Source organism: Malaya genurostris, chromosome 2 (assembly GCF_030247185.1).
Source record: "Malaya genurostris strain Urasoe2022 chromosome 2, Malgen_1.1, whole genome shotgun sequence".
NCBI classification, from domain to species: Eukaryota; Metazoa; Arthropoda; class Insecta; order Diptera; family Culicidae; genus Malaya; species Malaya genurostris.
Window position 1 is genome coordinate 258,058,685 of NC_080571.1, and position 17,343 is coordinate 258,076,027.

A 17,343-nucleotide genomic window follows, 5' to 3' on the forward strand; every position below is an offset into this window, starting at 1 on the left:
CGGCGAACCAATCCACCTTCGCCTGCGCCAGTTATCAGCAACTATTCACAGAGGTGTTCGTAATGTCCCCTGGCGGTCTATTCGGAATACAAGTTTTGGAACTGATTGGCTCTCGATCATCTGCTACGCGTGTGCTCCTTCGCTTTTAGGCCGAACGTACCCGTCAGATATCCAAATTGATTACCACCATGATCGCTTTTATTGCCATTATGGGAAAGAATCTCATTGTGTTTGTGTTGCATCCAAAAATCGCCACACGGATCGACGGTACAGGGATAGTTGTGCTAGACCAGAAATATAGCCGGGATTCTTTTTGACCACAGGGACTCAATTTATTTTATGACTTTTAACTACTCTCGCCGATTGATTGGGTCGAACGAAGCCGCGCGCTCCCAAGTCCGTTTTAGACAAAAGTTGTAATAATTATTATAATGGCAATCAAATGAATTGATTATTATTATTATAGCTAACTGATTAAGGGTGCGGATTGTGACTGTCGGATCGAAGAGAAACGGGAAGGTGTTTTTTTTTTCTTCTGCGCAACCGGTTCGACAAGCTGATTGAGCCACGGGACCCAACTAGAAAGCAATCGATGCTAGGAATGGGAATAAAATCATTTTGAAAAGCTAATCGAATCTGGAACCATCCCAGGGGCTCGGGCTCGCGACTTGACTAGCGGTTCGAGACAACAACCGTGGCAATTCCAGGGTCATTAAATGCGTCAGGTGGTTCTCACTAATATATGAGGTCTCCTGGTGGAGCCAGTCGTTGAATGACGTTAATTGTTAGTACAGTAAGCCGCATCAATAAAGTCCGGTATAATTCTGAAAAAGTCTCGTTTGGCCACTATAGTGCCGAGTCGATGGGGCTGCCTGAGAGAAAAAAAAGATCACTCGATCGTCAAATCGTAGGCTGACCGCGGAGAACCGGCAACACCAGCCACTAAAACTAGATGAAGATCAACAACACTTGAGATCAAAATGGGAAGATGGATCAATTGAGTGATTTCGTTGCTTGTACAAACACCGTCTTGTGCGCAGGAACGGCAAGAGAAACTGTTATGTAGATCGACGTATGCCAAAATGTGATAAAAATGGGTACAATTGGCGTGAGAATTATAGGGTTAACTTTCTCTTCTCGTCCGGCACCACCGATAGATTGGTGTAATTATCCCAGCATATGGCACCATTCACAGCTAGGATGGGCAATTTTATCAATGAACGGGTTCGAACAGTTTTGATGACTAACTTTTCTAAGTTAGACCAAAATATACAGCTAAATCGTCCTAGTTATGCGAGTCATCACAGTTAAAGTTATACAGTATAGCACACGTGTTTTAATCTTGTAGTAATTCTTCCAGGCGAAGTGTATAAGTTCTAATGCCGACTCTGGAAAAAATGAGCTGTAACAATTTTAATAGTTTATTGTTTATTTTGTATGAATCCCCGTAAAAAGCTGATTTAGGTTGATGTTTCTCGAACAATTCTTGCTGTATTATGTAAGTGCGAGCTAGTACAAACTTTCATTTCTTTTTATCAACGAAAACAAAACCAAACCAGATAACGATAACGATAATTGTAGATGATATGAAATCTAATAACAAAAACAATAATCTAATCATCATTGTTCTTTCTCTTTAATTTCAGATCATCAATTTTCATTGCTCCGGGTTGCCACAGAATCACTGACCTAATGACTATGGCGGATGGTAGCTATGACCCAATGGGACACATCCAGACGGGTCGGCAGCATCCTCACTCGCATCATCCGGCTCACCATCATTATGGTAGCAGCACAGGCGGCGGTGGTGGTGGCGGCGGAGGAGGTGTTGGCAGCTGGAAACTTGAGCAGCTACACCAGCTTCACCAACGCTACCAGCTACATCAGCAGCAACTGCAACAACAGCAACAGCAGCACAGTCAGCAACCATCACCTTCCAGCTTAGAGAACAACAATAACCTTCCGGCGGCAGCCAATCACAACCTGTTCCGCTCGGAACAGAAAAAACACAAACGGAAGCGACTGTCGGCAGTGCTGGACAAGCTTCATCACAACGGATCGACGGTGAATCACAATAACAATAACGTAGGAGAAGGAAGCTACAAAATCAAGCGTTCCGCGTCCCGGTCGAGCGCTGAGGACTCGACTGAAGATGTTTTTCCGTACTCGGCTAGCCCTCGGATTAGTGTTAGCCCACTACGTCTCAATGAGTCTGACGAAAACAATATGAATCAGGTACAAATAAAACAAGAACCTCAACAGTATCTGTACAAACAGCTGCAGTACATGAATCCGCTCGCATTGTTCAACTACTTTCCACAGCAGACCAAACTCCTGTATCAGGAGATTGCACGGCAACGGAGTCACTCAGACTCCGATTTACAACAGCTTCCGCAAAAGCTCCCGGAAACTGCTCCAGCAGCTCCACCGGAGCCACAAGAACCCCAGGAGTACCCCCTGGATTTGTCCATGAAGACGAAGCTGTTGCACACTTCACCTAGTCTAGAGTCTGTGATCAAGCAGGAACCTAAGCTGACTTACACACCTCCTCCACAGCCGCTGCCATCAATCGTGAAAGGTGATGTGGCGTCCAACAACACCAAAAAGTCTGCGGCAGCCTGTTATAACCTCAATGTGTCACCCGTGGTGGAAGAAATGCCACCTGGCTCGGACGTCGCGTACATGTGTCCAGTGTGCGGACAACTGTTCTCCCTTCAGGATCGTTTGGCAAAGCATATGGCTTCCCGACACAAAAGCCGTTCCAGCTCCACAGACATCACCAAATCCTATATTTGCGAAGTATGCCAACGATCGTTCGCCCGTTCCGATATGTTGACGCGTCACATGCGTCTACATACCGGCGTCAAACCGTACTCGTGCAAAGTATGTGGTCAAATCTTTTCCCGCTCAGATCATCTGTCGACTCATCAACGGACGCACACAGGCGAGAAACCTTACAAATGTCCCCAGTGCCCGTATGCGGCCTGTCGGCGGGACATGATTACTCGTCACATGCGAACTCACACACGCTACGATGCTCAACGCGGTGGAAGTTCCGGTGGATCTCCCGTGGAAAGCCCGTCTTCGATGGATCAGAAGCCACTTCTGCTGCCAATGGTGAATTTCAACTCGGTACCCGGAAATGTCGTCAACGCACGAGCTCTCAAAAAGGAAGCTGCCTTTGCCACCAGCCCAGGCAACTACGTTATCGAAACAAAGACTGAATCCTAGATGCACTCCAACACCAGAAGTCCTTCCCTGTAACAGTAGACGAAACGTAGTGAAAGAAAAAAAAACAGAGAGTAGTTTCCAGTACTTCAGTCAACCCATTCTGCATTCCTGATTTCCTACCTTTTTTTTCATAGTTGTAGTAGTTTCTTCCATTTGCCAATTTCATTTGTGTTAGTAGGTTTAGAGTTTCCAGTTTGTTGTTGAAAACGTATTCTAAGAAATTTGAACTATTCCCGAATTCATTCCCAAAATAGTAGTTTTGTAGGATTAAATCATTTCATCCCCATGTTTCGAAAACATTAAATATGCGAAAGTGGAGAACGAGTAAAAATCTCAATGGTTGTGAATTTAAAAATCTAGAGTAACACTTTTTATTGAAGCTAACTGAAAATGGTCACAAACAGAAGCACAAACTGTACTTGCGTTTCTCATGTTTCATGTTAAAACCATGCCTATTAGTACGTACTAGTCTAGCGATTTCAACAAAGTGATTTACCCCGTGCAACGAAGCTTTCCTAGAACGCACATTCCCTCTAATCGATTCCCGTTTATCTACCTACAGCAGTTTATCAGACAGCAGTTCCCCATACTTCAGTAGAACTAGTGACATCTATCGGTAGTTGCAAAAAGCACTAGAACACTAAACACACAACAGACATAACTACACTGAAATGAACGACAAAACCAAAAAGTACGCCTTGAACAGTGTGCCTTATTGTGAGTATGAACAACTTCACAAAACTAGAGAAAAACTAGAATTCATTTTTACAGTAGAGCAGGAACGAAAAATAACAAAACACACGTGTTTTCCAAATTTCTACCATCCCAAAGAATCCCTTCCACACCTCGATACACACTGACTAACGCAAGCAACATCAAAGAGGTGAGAAAAAGAACGCATTGTATATTTGCTTCCCTTCAACTCAGAAAAAAAAAAACAAAATGGAAGCTTTTCCCTTTCCCATGCTTCCGGAAGATACATATTATTATTTCTACTAACAATGGCTACAGATCTACAATTTGGTGGCAAATTCCGAGCAGACAAAAATACATCGCACTAGCAGCGTAGCAGAAGAAGGAGTAGGACATTTAATTCATTTAAAGCTATGGTTTAATGAGCATCAAAACGGATTTTCATGTGATTTTTTAATTTGGTCAACAGATAGCCATCTGTTTTTAGATCTTCGATAAGTATTGTCGGAATAATGACTGCTTCCGTGTACATTATTTAATATGAAACAAATGCCAATATGTAAATCCTTCGGAACAAATAGCCCCTTACCTACGCCCCAGTGACAATTCAGAACTGGACAGCGAGTAGTCGCCGCAGAAGAGTATTAACGTTAATAACTATGTACAAAATGAAGAAAGCAAGGGAGACAACAGAAAAACTGCTGCATGAACTTAATTTGAATTTTCAATCATGAAAATTAAATATTAAAGCCAGCAAACAGACTTGTTGCCTCGTAGTTTTTCTACGGCCATACTAAAGCTTTACTATTTTTCTCATAGTATGTTACGTTCAATCCCCTCCACTGTCCATAAGTTCCTCTGGTAGAAAAATTTCTCACTGCTACATTTACGGTTATGGTTGCTATTTAAGGCACCGAACACCCCCGTCCTAGTGTAATCAACCAAAACCTGCCAACACGAGAGGATGTGGATTGAATTTAATCACTGCGATGCACGATTGGCAAATTATCGGCATTAAATGTCCTTGCAAACAACCACTGTGGGCGGTGGTTGAGGTGGCAACATTTATCACTAAGCTTACAATCATCAAGAAAGTAGGTCATTTACTAGTTACGTGCGTTTGTGTCGTGATAAGCAGGCTTTGACTCTTTCCATAGAACACATATCGAGAAAAAAACTGCATTTTACGGAAAGAGCGTATGTTCTTGCTCCCTATTCTGTCTCACTTGGGGAATGTAGGGGTAGAATGGTCACAGCAAAACAGTAATAGCCGCAATCTGCATTGCACCCGTGGTTGCAGTATACATTTTGAGTGTGTGTTTTAAAATAATATAGTTTACAGGCGACCGTTGAGTCTGCCTAGTGGGGTTTTCCCTTCGGGTGGCAAACTGTGCGGGTGGAGGCTCTGCACGAAGGGAGCTTTTTACTGTGAAATATGACCCCAAGCAGTAGCTACAGCTCTCTACTAAATGGAAGGCAAAAGTGCATAAAGCCTGGCTTTGCTCCACCACTCTGCCAAATGGGTGGGAAACTGTGGATGAAAATTCATAAAAGCAATACTACTGGGCTGCCTTGGCGAGCAGTTCCCACTGCACGTATGGAAGGCTCAGATGCCGTGCCGTTCGTCAGGGCCAAAGGTTTGGGTAAAAGTTTTTCCACCTCCCCGGGAGGTGGTCGTAATTACTTTTGGCCCGCACTGGATCTGGTGACCGGTGATGTACGGCGCTTTCGGTGAATGTAGGATTTTTCGGAGGTCGGCCGCCGAGCTGGAGTCTGCCTACTGCAAGGCCTGTCTGCCGATTCGAGCGACAGACAATGTGGCGGGTGCCACTGGCCGAACCAGTCTCCGTGGGCCAACTGTACCGAACGGAAACCGGTCAAAGTGAGAGTTTTGTATCTCAGAGCCAGATACGTAGAATTTCAAATAAGATAAAAACTTATGTTGATGGAAACGCATGGTGATTAAAAAATGTTGAGTATATCATAATTAATTTAGTTTGGTTATGAGGTTCATTAAACACTATAGTTAAAATCGAATATGTATTCTAAATCTTTTGAAGCGATGTGATGAAGATATCGTGTAATCTATTGGATTACCAGAGTTTCTATCACATTTTAGAAATCATAAATTTATGTTGTTGTAATAGAGCAAAACCTTTTGTTGTGTTTAACAACAACGTCTCCTGCAAATATCTAGTCCGAGTATAACCCACCATGTCCCAACTCACCCACAGTCACTGCTACTAAATCAAATCACATCGTAAAACTTCCGTAAGAAAGCGTTAAATCATCTAATGCATCTCGCCGGCAAAACCATTGGCTAGGGTTCAAAAACGCTTTTTGTTCCTAAGCGTTTAGCCAGAAAGATGCGTCCCTTGTTTCCGCCTGCTCCTAGCGTCATACCAGTATCCTTGCTGCCTCATCCCTCTACGAAACGAGTGTTTCCTTGAAAATCTTTAAGTCAAACCAGCTTCTGTACCATCCCGGAAAACGTGGCGTGTTTTTCGATCCATTTTATAAGTACTTAGCTGTTCGATTTAATGTTCTGTTGTTTTAAAAACAATGTGCTGAACACTACCGAACCACATTAGCGTCAAATAGTACTGAAACGGTAACAAACACAAAACTAAACAACACAAGCGTGTGAAACGAGAGCGAACGAAAACAATTCTAATTACAAATGTGCCAAATTTACAGTTAGATATGAAGATGAATTTATATTAGAACAAAACATTGTAAAACAATCGCATAGAACAAACATTGAAAAATTGGGAAACAAACTACCACAGCGCAGCTCCAATACTGTTAAAATGTCTCTACTTTGAATGTCTTGATCAGCTTACTATGAATTCTTTGCATCCTAATGAACACAAAACGGCCCGAACAAGCAGCCGTGTCGATGAATGGGCTGAGTTAACTATTCGAATAGCAGAAATACAAATCATACGCATAAGGTTATATAAAAGATCTCATATATTAGAGCGACAGAATGTAAATGACATTTTTTCCGCGGATAAGAGAACTGACAGTAACCGTTAATACGAAGCAAAGCTGAGCAACATGGCAGATAAATCTGTCGGAAAATCCTGAGGGCATTTACTAAATTTAGTCTTGAACAACTAGATTAAAATCGTAAGTTTGAGTTAGTGTGTTATTTTATAAACTTTATTAGAACATGAAATCAGGATAGAAAATCACAACGAATGTATTTTCCTTTTTCTTTATATTTAATGTGTACTAGGATGTTCCAATTTTAGTTTACCATGTGGAGTAATGGTTTGGAAAATGGATTTCTGATATGATGTAAATATACATAAGAACACTTGTGAGTGGTCGACACGCTACAAACTGATAGAATTCTCGAAGATTATGTCAAGTACCTTAAAAGAAATATTAATTTTAAGTCCAATCAATTGATTTTTGCGGAAAATAAAACTCCTTTAAAAACCATGAAAAAAACATTTCAAAAATGTGTTCTGTGGGGATGCTACAAACAAAATAATTTCTTGGAAACGAAAATGAAGAAGAAAAAAATTATTTGTTGAGGCTCGTTAAGTTTGTCATCCTTACCTGTCATTTGTTTTAGTCCTTCTAATTATTATTTATTAAATCCTGTTTCGACGAACGAATGAAAAAAAAACACTAAAACTTATTTATTTAAATAGAAAAAGTCTTTGATTTTTGCTCATCTACTTTTAATTGCATATGTTATAGTTTGAAACAATTTTTGTACTATCAATTGAACTTTGTTCAGAAGGTTCAAGTAAAGCCCTTTTCAGTTGCAAAAGAAAGTAGCGATAAACTATGAACACCTGTTGTAAAACGAACAATAAAGACGTACACTTTTTAATTTATGACACTAGGGAACAACTTTTGTAATTCAACTATTTTTTAAGTTTAATTCTACTTATTTATTGTTAAGTTAACTTTTGTAAAATTATTTTTAATGACAATGAATGGAAATTTTAAGAAGGTTTCGTTTTGTTACAGTACAAAATTTTTTTAACTATTTGATTTCGACGAATAAAAAAATGTGTTAAGTGAAAATTCTCATTTCTGTTTGTGTTATGTTTTTTATTTTTGATTTTCCTTGCTGACATTCCATTGGTTCTATGGTTTTTTTATGTCCGACAGTTTCTATTTGTTTTTGCAACGCATTCCTGGGAAGCAGTCCACTATTCCGTGATATCGTTAGGATAATCGACAGGCGACCCCTTCCGAAAGCTAACCAGTTCTGACATTTTTTCATTAAGTGCCTTATTGTAAAGTAGTTAAAGAACACTCTAGGAACGGAAACGAAACCAAGACACATTAACGCGAAATAGTTTATATTTGGGTTCCAGCAGTAAAACGCTTCCAATGTGCCATAGGAGAAGGAGAAGGATCGTCTATGAAAGTTAAACAAGTTTTATTAACTTTAACACATAGACTTAACAAATGTTTCGAATAACTCAACCGCTTTTGAAGCTAAACTAAAACCCTTATGAATAACTAATATTTTTCTAATGCATCGCAGGTTATTCACAATTTTCGAAAAGAAAAAAAAATCAACTAATGAATATTCGAACAGCATTTATATGGAACAACTTACAATACAATTTCAATCTACCTTTTCACACCTTTTCGCTTTATCTCTTTACATAGTTAAATTACAATGAAACAAAGTTAGTCCAATTTTATAAACAATTTTATCCTCAATGCTAGTTTTACCAAAGCAAATCTTCATGATAAAGCAATAACAAATAAACCTTAATCGTCGGGTCCGCAGTGAGATGACACATGAATCAGTCTTTGGCTGAATACGAAAAAAATAACAAGAAACTGATGGAAACAAACATACGTCTTAGAGGTAGACTACGTAATATGAATATTAAACGAAACTATTTTTCCTCCATTCTTATACAATCAGTAGCTCCGACTAGAGAGTGCAAAAAATACTATATTGAATACAACACTCAAAAACATTTTCAAGCAATCCAACTGAATGACTAAAACTGGCAACAACAGTAACCAAACACAAATAAAGTTCTATGAGTTATGTTATAAAATAGTAAGCCATATAGCGAAAATAACACTAATAAATATTTACGAATTTATTCGGTTGTGTAATTATTCCATATGATCGTTCAGAGTATCACAGAGGAACCATAAGGGGAGCACTCTAGGAACTGTTTTTGTTTTTTTCAATCAAATTTTTTATTACTTGTTTTGATAGATGACGGCACTTTTATTATCTGAGAACATAATTACAAAGTTTTGAAGGTGAACCTCAGATACTTTCGCAGATAAACGTTTTTAGTAGATCTAGATAGAATTTGTTCGCGCTCGATCAGGCCTTCTAGTGCATAAACTCAAAGAAGTGTTTTCACGAAATCACGTTCACATGAAAAATATGTTGAACCCAAGGAGCAGACGCTTAGAACAATGTGCCAATCACACATTAACACAATGCGTTGGTGCATTTATCAATATTAACACTTTCGTTTTCATTCAGTTGCACAGTTGCGGCACACAAAGGGCTTAATTTTGACAAGTAGCTGTTTTCATCGTATTGCCTGCACTGCTAATCATTGTTATGTAAACGGTAAAATAAACACAAGTGAATTAATTTTTTTTCTCTTCTTGCTACTACGTTGGCAATGAATGAAGTAAATTTTGCCAAAAAATTAAATTTCGATATCTTGACATAAACTAGCCGTGTCAAAACAGTGTTTCCAGCTGTATTATGGGGCACAGAGTGGCACACTTAGGCTCACAGTTTATCACGTGTTTTTTAGAGGCACAATATAGTTTGTGTTAGGCGACTCTCGCCTTGGTCGCCAATCGACACGACGATTGTATCTGTGTGTAAGAGGGAGAGAGAGAGATTGTGTGTATATGTATACGAAAACAATACAAGTAACAAAAACATACAATCGATTCCCTCAGAGATCCTTTAAGCCCCATAACATTCTTTTGAATTTCATCTGAATCCAACTTCCGGTTCCAGAGTAACGTAGAAAAATGTGACAAAAGATGGAAAACAATGTACTCGATTTTTTCGGAAACCACTGGAAGGGTTTCCACATACCTAGATTCAAAAGAATGGTCTTTCGATCTCATTGAACACTTTAAAGTTTCATCCAGACTGATAAGTATCCGGAATTGAAGGCTGATAAGTATACAAAATTCAATTTCAAGAGCGTGTTTCTAAACTTGACGCTTAAACCCCGAACAAAATACTTTCAATCAGAGCTTAAAATTGTCACGCATTTTCAATGAAAAAGCTCAACCCAACAGCCTCATTTACGTTATTTTCACTGTCTCATTCGTAAATGACCAACATCAGAACAAACGAAGAAAGACGAAGCGTTTTAGTTTCACATTGAAAAAATGAGAGAGAATAATTGCCAACGTCACTCTTTCCTCTATGACAAGACGAAATCAAACTAACGTCTGCAGGGAGAATCAGCGGAATTTCTATCTCATTCTTTTATCGATGTACTGAAAATCTGTAACACTTGGCTATAAAGAGTGACTAAAACATGATAAATCGAAGTAATTACACCCCAGAACCTCTTTGGAAACCAAAACTACTACAGATGCGAGTGCCAACAGGCAAAAGTCATTGTGAAACCTTTTTCTGTCATTTTCGATTCTCAAAGCTTCGGGTGAATATCGACACTACATGCTATGGGATTTTCACTTAAAACCGCAAATGACAGAAAGGGGAAATGGAAGATGAACACAATTTTGAAACTACATACTGTCCTGCTCATGTCATTGACTGGACATGGATCTCGTTCTCATAATTTGCAAGAGCAGCTGAAGATGACATTTATTCCTCGTCGTTTTCGTGTATTTTGTGTCAATGAAAATGACTTTTATGACGGCTGCTTTCAATTAGCCATGAATTTCTTAAATTGTGCAGGTCTGGTTAGTTGAAGGATAAAAAATTGATTTCGGGAATATCTGATCTCAGTAAGTATCGAAAATAGTCTCAAAAAGGAATTCTCATAATTTTCTCAAAGATGGCTCAACCGATTTTCACAAACTTATGCCGTTTTTCATTGAAAAACACTGGTGGCGTGGATTGCTTTGAACATCATTGGCACTTTCGAGCAGAAATGCAATGTTCTGACGGTGTTTCATTGCCATTTCTGCTCGAAAGTGCAAAACACCAGTGTTTTTCAATGAAAAACGCCATTAGACTCAAATGAAAGGTCTTACGGAGGTCAAAAACATCAGAATGAAACTCACTTAACTCTCTAACTCCTTGAAAAAGCACTATTTTGATTTCAAATTTTAAACCCATTTTTTTTCAAATTGCAATGTTTAATTCTGTGATATATGTTATCTAACAATAAAAAACTGATAGGAAAAATCTATAAAATTAAAAACTGAGACGTTCCGTCGCTTCGGAAACCTTTTCGCAGTTTTCGTTGAATTCGTCTGTCTTTTTCCAATCTATGTTTTTTGAGAAACAAATATTCATACTAGACTATTATATTTGCAAAAGGATTACCAATTTCATTAAATATTCACTGATTAAATAAAATATTGAGTGGTTCGAAGAAACTCCGAAAAACTAAAAATTGCTATTTTCAATATATTCCCACTGTCACATATCTAAAGTTATTTATACCAACAAGCGAACTTATGGTAAGCACAACACGAAAGAATACCACAACAGAAAAAATATACAATTGAACGAGCAAATTACATTCATAATTCCGCTGTTGTATCATCCTTATTCAAACCTTGGCTTGAAACATTCCGTGTTTCATGTTGTCTTTTTTTTCATACATAAGCATTATGCTTTGACGAGAACATACCCATAACAACAACATCAGCAGCAATCGATGCACGAAACAAAAACTCCCCATCGGGAGCAGGAACAAACCTTTCTGATTTAAGACTCCGCTGATGATGATGATTATTCGAAGTTATTATTGTTATTATTGAAAAGTAAAACAAAAGAAGCAAGGGATACGTACTTTTAGTAGCGCGTTTCTCGACAATGCGGGAGGAAAAGAAGCCTACCGGTGTGCGAGAGCGAGAGATGATAGAATGAAGTGCCCGGGGGAAGGAACAGTAAGTGAAACGATCGACCGATTCCAAAGCCACAGCAGCATCCTCAGAAGCCCTTCGGTATGTTGCTGTCATCTTGGAAGGAACGTGAGGAACTGATCGATTCTCGGACGACGGTCGCGGTAGAATCTGCGTGCTCCTGAAGATTGCGCCTACATATGGATCATGTTTTTTGTCGGCTCTTCGTTTTGCTGGAACGAATGACGGCATCAGGTTTTTTCTTCACTAAATTATGATGAAACATCCAAGTTCTACGGCATAAGTGATCATACAGATGGCTGGTTGCGGCCACGCCAAGGCAGCAAGAATCGAAGAAAAGCCGAACTGTTGCATGGTGGAAAATGCGAGGGCAGGGCGAATGAATGCGGTTTTATGAATGAACGAAAATTAAAATCGAGTAGCCTCGGGGCAGTGTGTAGGTAGTTATTGAGCGCAGAACAAGTTTTCTTAGGAGCATCCTCGCTAGTCGATTTCTCCTGAACGGAAAATCGTGATAAGTTTTTTTTCCTCGACCAAACCAGTTCACTTTTTGTGTGAAGAGGTATTTTTCCCAAAAATTAAAGTTTCTGCGGCGCGCATTTAATTTGATCCTTCGAGGAACCAAGATAGTGTGCATTGTCTGCTGGGCAAGGCAGACAAGCGCATCAAAACACAAGTCTATCCCGATGAATTCATTCGGGTGCATCTGGTCCATGGTTAGAGAGAAATGAAATAATCATTATTACGCTAATTATTGCCTGTTTGACATAATCATGAGTGTTTAAAAATAATCAAAAACAACCAATCAAGTAGCATGTAGTAGATTACTATACTTTTCCTGTACGCAATCGAACTGATGTTTGTCCACGAATCTTAGAAAGTGTAGATTTTTTCAGGCAGAAATGTTGATTCTCCTTGTATGTTGCTAATTAAAAAAAAAAGAATTATTGAGACCGTAGCTGCAAAATTATTACCGGATAATCAGTTTGTTTTTCAAATATGTAGAAGCAGTGTTACATCCGGTTTTACTTTACTTAATTTCCGCGAAATAATTAGTGGAAAGTAGGGAGTTTCGAGCCATGGGTATTTCGAACCACGGGTCTTATCTGTCATTATCCGAAATCGATCTATACGAAAGTTCTGTCATCGTAGTCAGATTCTTTTTTTTTTTTTTGTTAGCAGTCCAACCAATCACACATATTTTGTGCTCCCGGTTATAAACAAGTAAATTTTGAGTTACCAAAAGTATTTTTTCGTTTCAAACAACCTTTCCGAAAATCCAAACATGTTGATATCTTTAAAATCACTCTGAAAAAAAAATGCTCGCATGACATTTAGTTTTCTGACTCATGGGCGACTATTTTAAGGAACGTAGCCTTGAGGGAATGCTACTATTTAATACTCCTAAACGTAATTTTCATTCTTCTTAATGATTTTGTATGCGAAATAACAGAAAATTGACGACAAAAATATAGTTAGTTTCAAGATTTCATATATTTATACGACCATCTTATATATTTTCATTACCAAATCAAGAACGAATGTTTTACATGAATATTAGTTCAAATTGTCTCAATTTGAAAAGTGGTTCGGAATTCCCCACAAATTTTCAAAATGACAAAATTGAATATAATTCCCAACAACTTTGAAATAGTCATTTTACATTTTACATGAATATTTGTCAAATTGTCTAAATTTCAAAAGTGGTTCGCCGCGAATTTCCAAAATGACAAAATTGAATATAATTTCTCATAACTTTGAAATAGATTCGAATTTTTAAATTCGACAAATCCTAAAACGTGTTACCAGTTAAAATCAAAGTGTGGTTCGAAATTCCCCAGTCTTATGATTTTCTCAACTATTATCCATGCATGTTATAATTATTTGCTTTATGTATTCTATCAATAGTCCGTAATGTGAAAATGTCTCAATTTTGTCCTAAGATTTTGTCATGACAAAAATGCGAACGAGGAAGGAATAAATTCGGATCCTAAAACATTAATAAATGAATCAATCTCACTTAACTTACTAATTCAGCCAATTGTTAAAATTTATTTTGGAGAAGATTTTTCGGAGAACCGTAATGCATTAAGAATGTATCATAGCGAAAGGAAAATAAATTTTATTTTGATTGAAACGAAAATTTAACTTGTTTTTCCTAGTCATAGGAACCACAAGTCGTGATCGTAAGTATATGTGATGTGATTAGTTTTTGGTATGGATTAGTTTATACTGAAAATATCTTAAAAGTGTTTCTCAAGAGATGGTACGTAAATTGTTAAAAAAAATCTGAATTTAATCACAGAACAGAATTTATTATAATACAAAATAATTATCATAAAACATAACCTCTTTATTACATCCTGACATTTTTGTGAATTTCATTATACTATCTTATGAATATCTGATATAAAATATTTGTAGAGTTTCCTCTTTCATAAGACAAACTTGTGGAATATATTCATTACACTCGGGCAAAATGAGTAGTGAAAATCATAAGGCAAATCTTATGACGCATCAAAAATCACCACAATCACCATTTCAAAAGATTAGTATGAAAAAAATATTATAATGTTTATGACTCTGCAATATTTTATGAATTTCACAGTATATGAGAAAAGTTATGATTGTCATAGAAATTTCGCACAATGTTCCTAAAAATTTCGTATTATTTCATAAGGCTATTTATTGGAATTCCAATTTTCGTGACTTCATAAGGTCTTATGATTCGCATACGATATTCTTGTGGCTGAAAACCATACGATATCATTATGAAATTCCATATGTTTTCTGAGTGTATCCTTATGTCTGAAAGTCATAATTAATTCTTATACATTTCGACGATCATTTTGTCTGAATGTAGCAGAAATAAAAGCACCGCAATAGGATAAAAGTCTCCAAATACTACTAGGTATATCGGTATGTAAATGAGCGTTATGATACAAAAGAGTCGATAATTAAACATTTAGTGTGAATGAGGCCTAATTTTGTTTGTTCGGTTAGTACAAAATCAACAAATCATATTTCATATACATCAAGTCATTGAACAAACAAAATCATATTTTTTCATCGTGATAAAAATGTCGTATTTTTTACCAGAAAGTGATGATTTGGGGAAAGAATTTTTTATTTTTTCATCAGAAGAAAAGTGCTGTAAGTCGCATGGAAAGCTTTTTCAGGCATACAGTGAGCATGCCCAATAAGAAGCAACATTCAAAAGATGGTGTAAATGGTTCAGAGAAAATGATTTTGATGTGATGAATGAAGAACGTGGAAGACCATCAAAATAGTTTGAAGATGCCGAATTGCAAGCAATATTGTATGAAGATGATACTTCTAGTCGAAAGCGAACGGTAGCAATAATAAATGTTGCACAACGAACAATTTCTGACTGGAAATGGGAAAAGTCCAAATATGTGGAACATGGGTGCCACATGACTTGAATGAAAGGCAGATGGAAAACCGAAAGAACACTTGTGAAATTTTGCTTAAAAGACACGAAAGAAAATCAGTTTTGTATCGAATTATTACTGGCGTTAAAAAAGGATTTATTTTTAACGGAAAAAATCATAGGTTAATTCGGGACAAATATCGACATCGACTGCACAACCAGATCGATTCGGCAAGAAGGCTCTGTGTTTGGTATGATCGGAAAGGTGTAGTGTATCATGAGCTTCTAAAACATGGTGTAACAGTTAATACAAATCGCTACAGGGAACAAATGATCAATTTGAACAACGAATTCATCGAAAAACGTTCAGAATGGACCAGAAGACACGGCTTAGTAATTCTTTTACACGACAATGCACCTAAACACAAAGTAAAATCGGTTCAAGATGCAATCATAGCACTCGGCTAGGAGTTGTTACCCGATCCGCCATATTTACCAGACTTAACCCCTTCAGGCTATCATTTTTTTTTAATCATGGGCCAAGCATTGGCTGAGCAGAACTTCGATTCATACGAAGAAAACGAAAATTAAGCGTCTGATTGGTTTACTTCAAAAGACGCACAATTCTATTGGAGTGGTTAATTGCCAGAAAGGTGATCAAGATATGTTAAAAGCAATGGTGAACACTTAGAGTAATTTTTTTTCATTTTTACATTTAAAACTTGTGTTTCATTCCAACAAAAAATGCCTATTTCATACCGGTATATTTGTTAAGTAGACCAGACTCCACTCCTAGGCATTATACTTTGAAGAAAAAAGACATTTTGGTGTCGTCGTCGTGGTGAAATCAGTCGATTCGAAAATTTATATTTTGTATTGCTCTTGATCGTCACAAACTGTTGAAAATTCAACTATAAAATACTAATCATGTTTCCGTTGGCTTGGAAATAGAATTATGTTGTTACGTTAAGTACAACTCGAGATGTTAGCGATCAAAAAATTACCACTCTCGCACATGTAAAATTTTGAAAATGAATTTCATAGTAAAGTAAAGTTTTTCATTTCAAAAAATTTTACGATTTCCGTTCTCTCATAAATCATCAATTTCTTGAGGTGAAAAACGGCGAAGAAAATCAAAGAAAAAATGGATTAAAAAAGTTGGGCCAGTGCTTCTTTAAATTAAACTGTAAAACATTGGTTTCAAGAGTTTCGTGGATTAGTACTGAGTTCACACACCATATTTTAAGCGAGATTTTTCAGATAAAAAAATAGCCTAGCGCGCTTACAGAATTAGAATCCAAATCACAAACGCGAGTGCACTTCGAGAACGTGTTTTAAATACTGATACAGAATAGGGTGAACTTTTGACTCCTAGGTTAATTATCACACGACAGAGAACAGAATGAGTGCCCGGCAATGGGCTGAAGCATGCATAAATGCAAGCTAGCAAGGCTCAATGGGTCGAAAAAATTATTTTGTGGACTCTGTGCGTGAATGTATTAAGCCTATCCCAAGCCCCATTAACTGGAAGCAGTTTACTGAAAAAATATGCTAACATGTATTTTATATCGAATTCCGATAATCCGTTTCATATACATACAGAGGAAATCGTGTTCCGAAGTAATCGTACCATAGACCAGCCCCGCCAAAATGTATTGCTTGCATCAAATAGATTCATACATCACAGGGAGATTTGCGATTGCTTGCGGATAGCCAGTAATCGACGCGTACCTGATTTCCATATTTATTTTGGAATTTTATCAATACTTCTTGCTAACAGATCGGCTGAAAAGTCCGTATCGTTTCTATGAGAGGGCGCCACTAGAATTAAATCCATACCATTTTCAGTTAGTACCAACCTTCAAAAGATACGTGTATAAATTTGACAGCTGTCTGATTATTAGTTTGTGAGATATTGCATTTTGAGTGAAGCTACTTTTGTTATTGTGAAAAAAATGGAAAAAAGGAATTTCGTGTGT

At 37.5% G+C, this 17,343-nt stretch overlaps 1 protein-coding gene across 1 annotated transcript in view; it reads left to right on the plus strand.

The window, feature by feature from the left end:
• Positions 1 to 9,007, plus strand: part of LOC131429195 (zinc finger protein 853) — a 43,810-nt gene extending 34,803 nt beyond the window's left edge. Inside the window, exon 3 of the mRNA XM_058593246.1 lies at positions 1,647 to 9,007. Coding sequence (XP_058449229.1) covers positions 1,647 to 3,231 — 1,585 coding nt within the window. The 3' untranslated portion in view covers positions 3,232 to 9,007. The remainder of the gene's footprint in view (positions 1 to 1,646) is intronic.
• Positions 9,008 to 17,343: the final 8,336 nt, after the last annotated feature.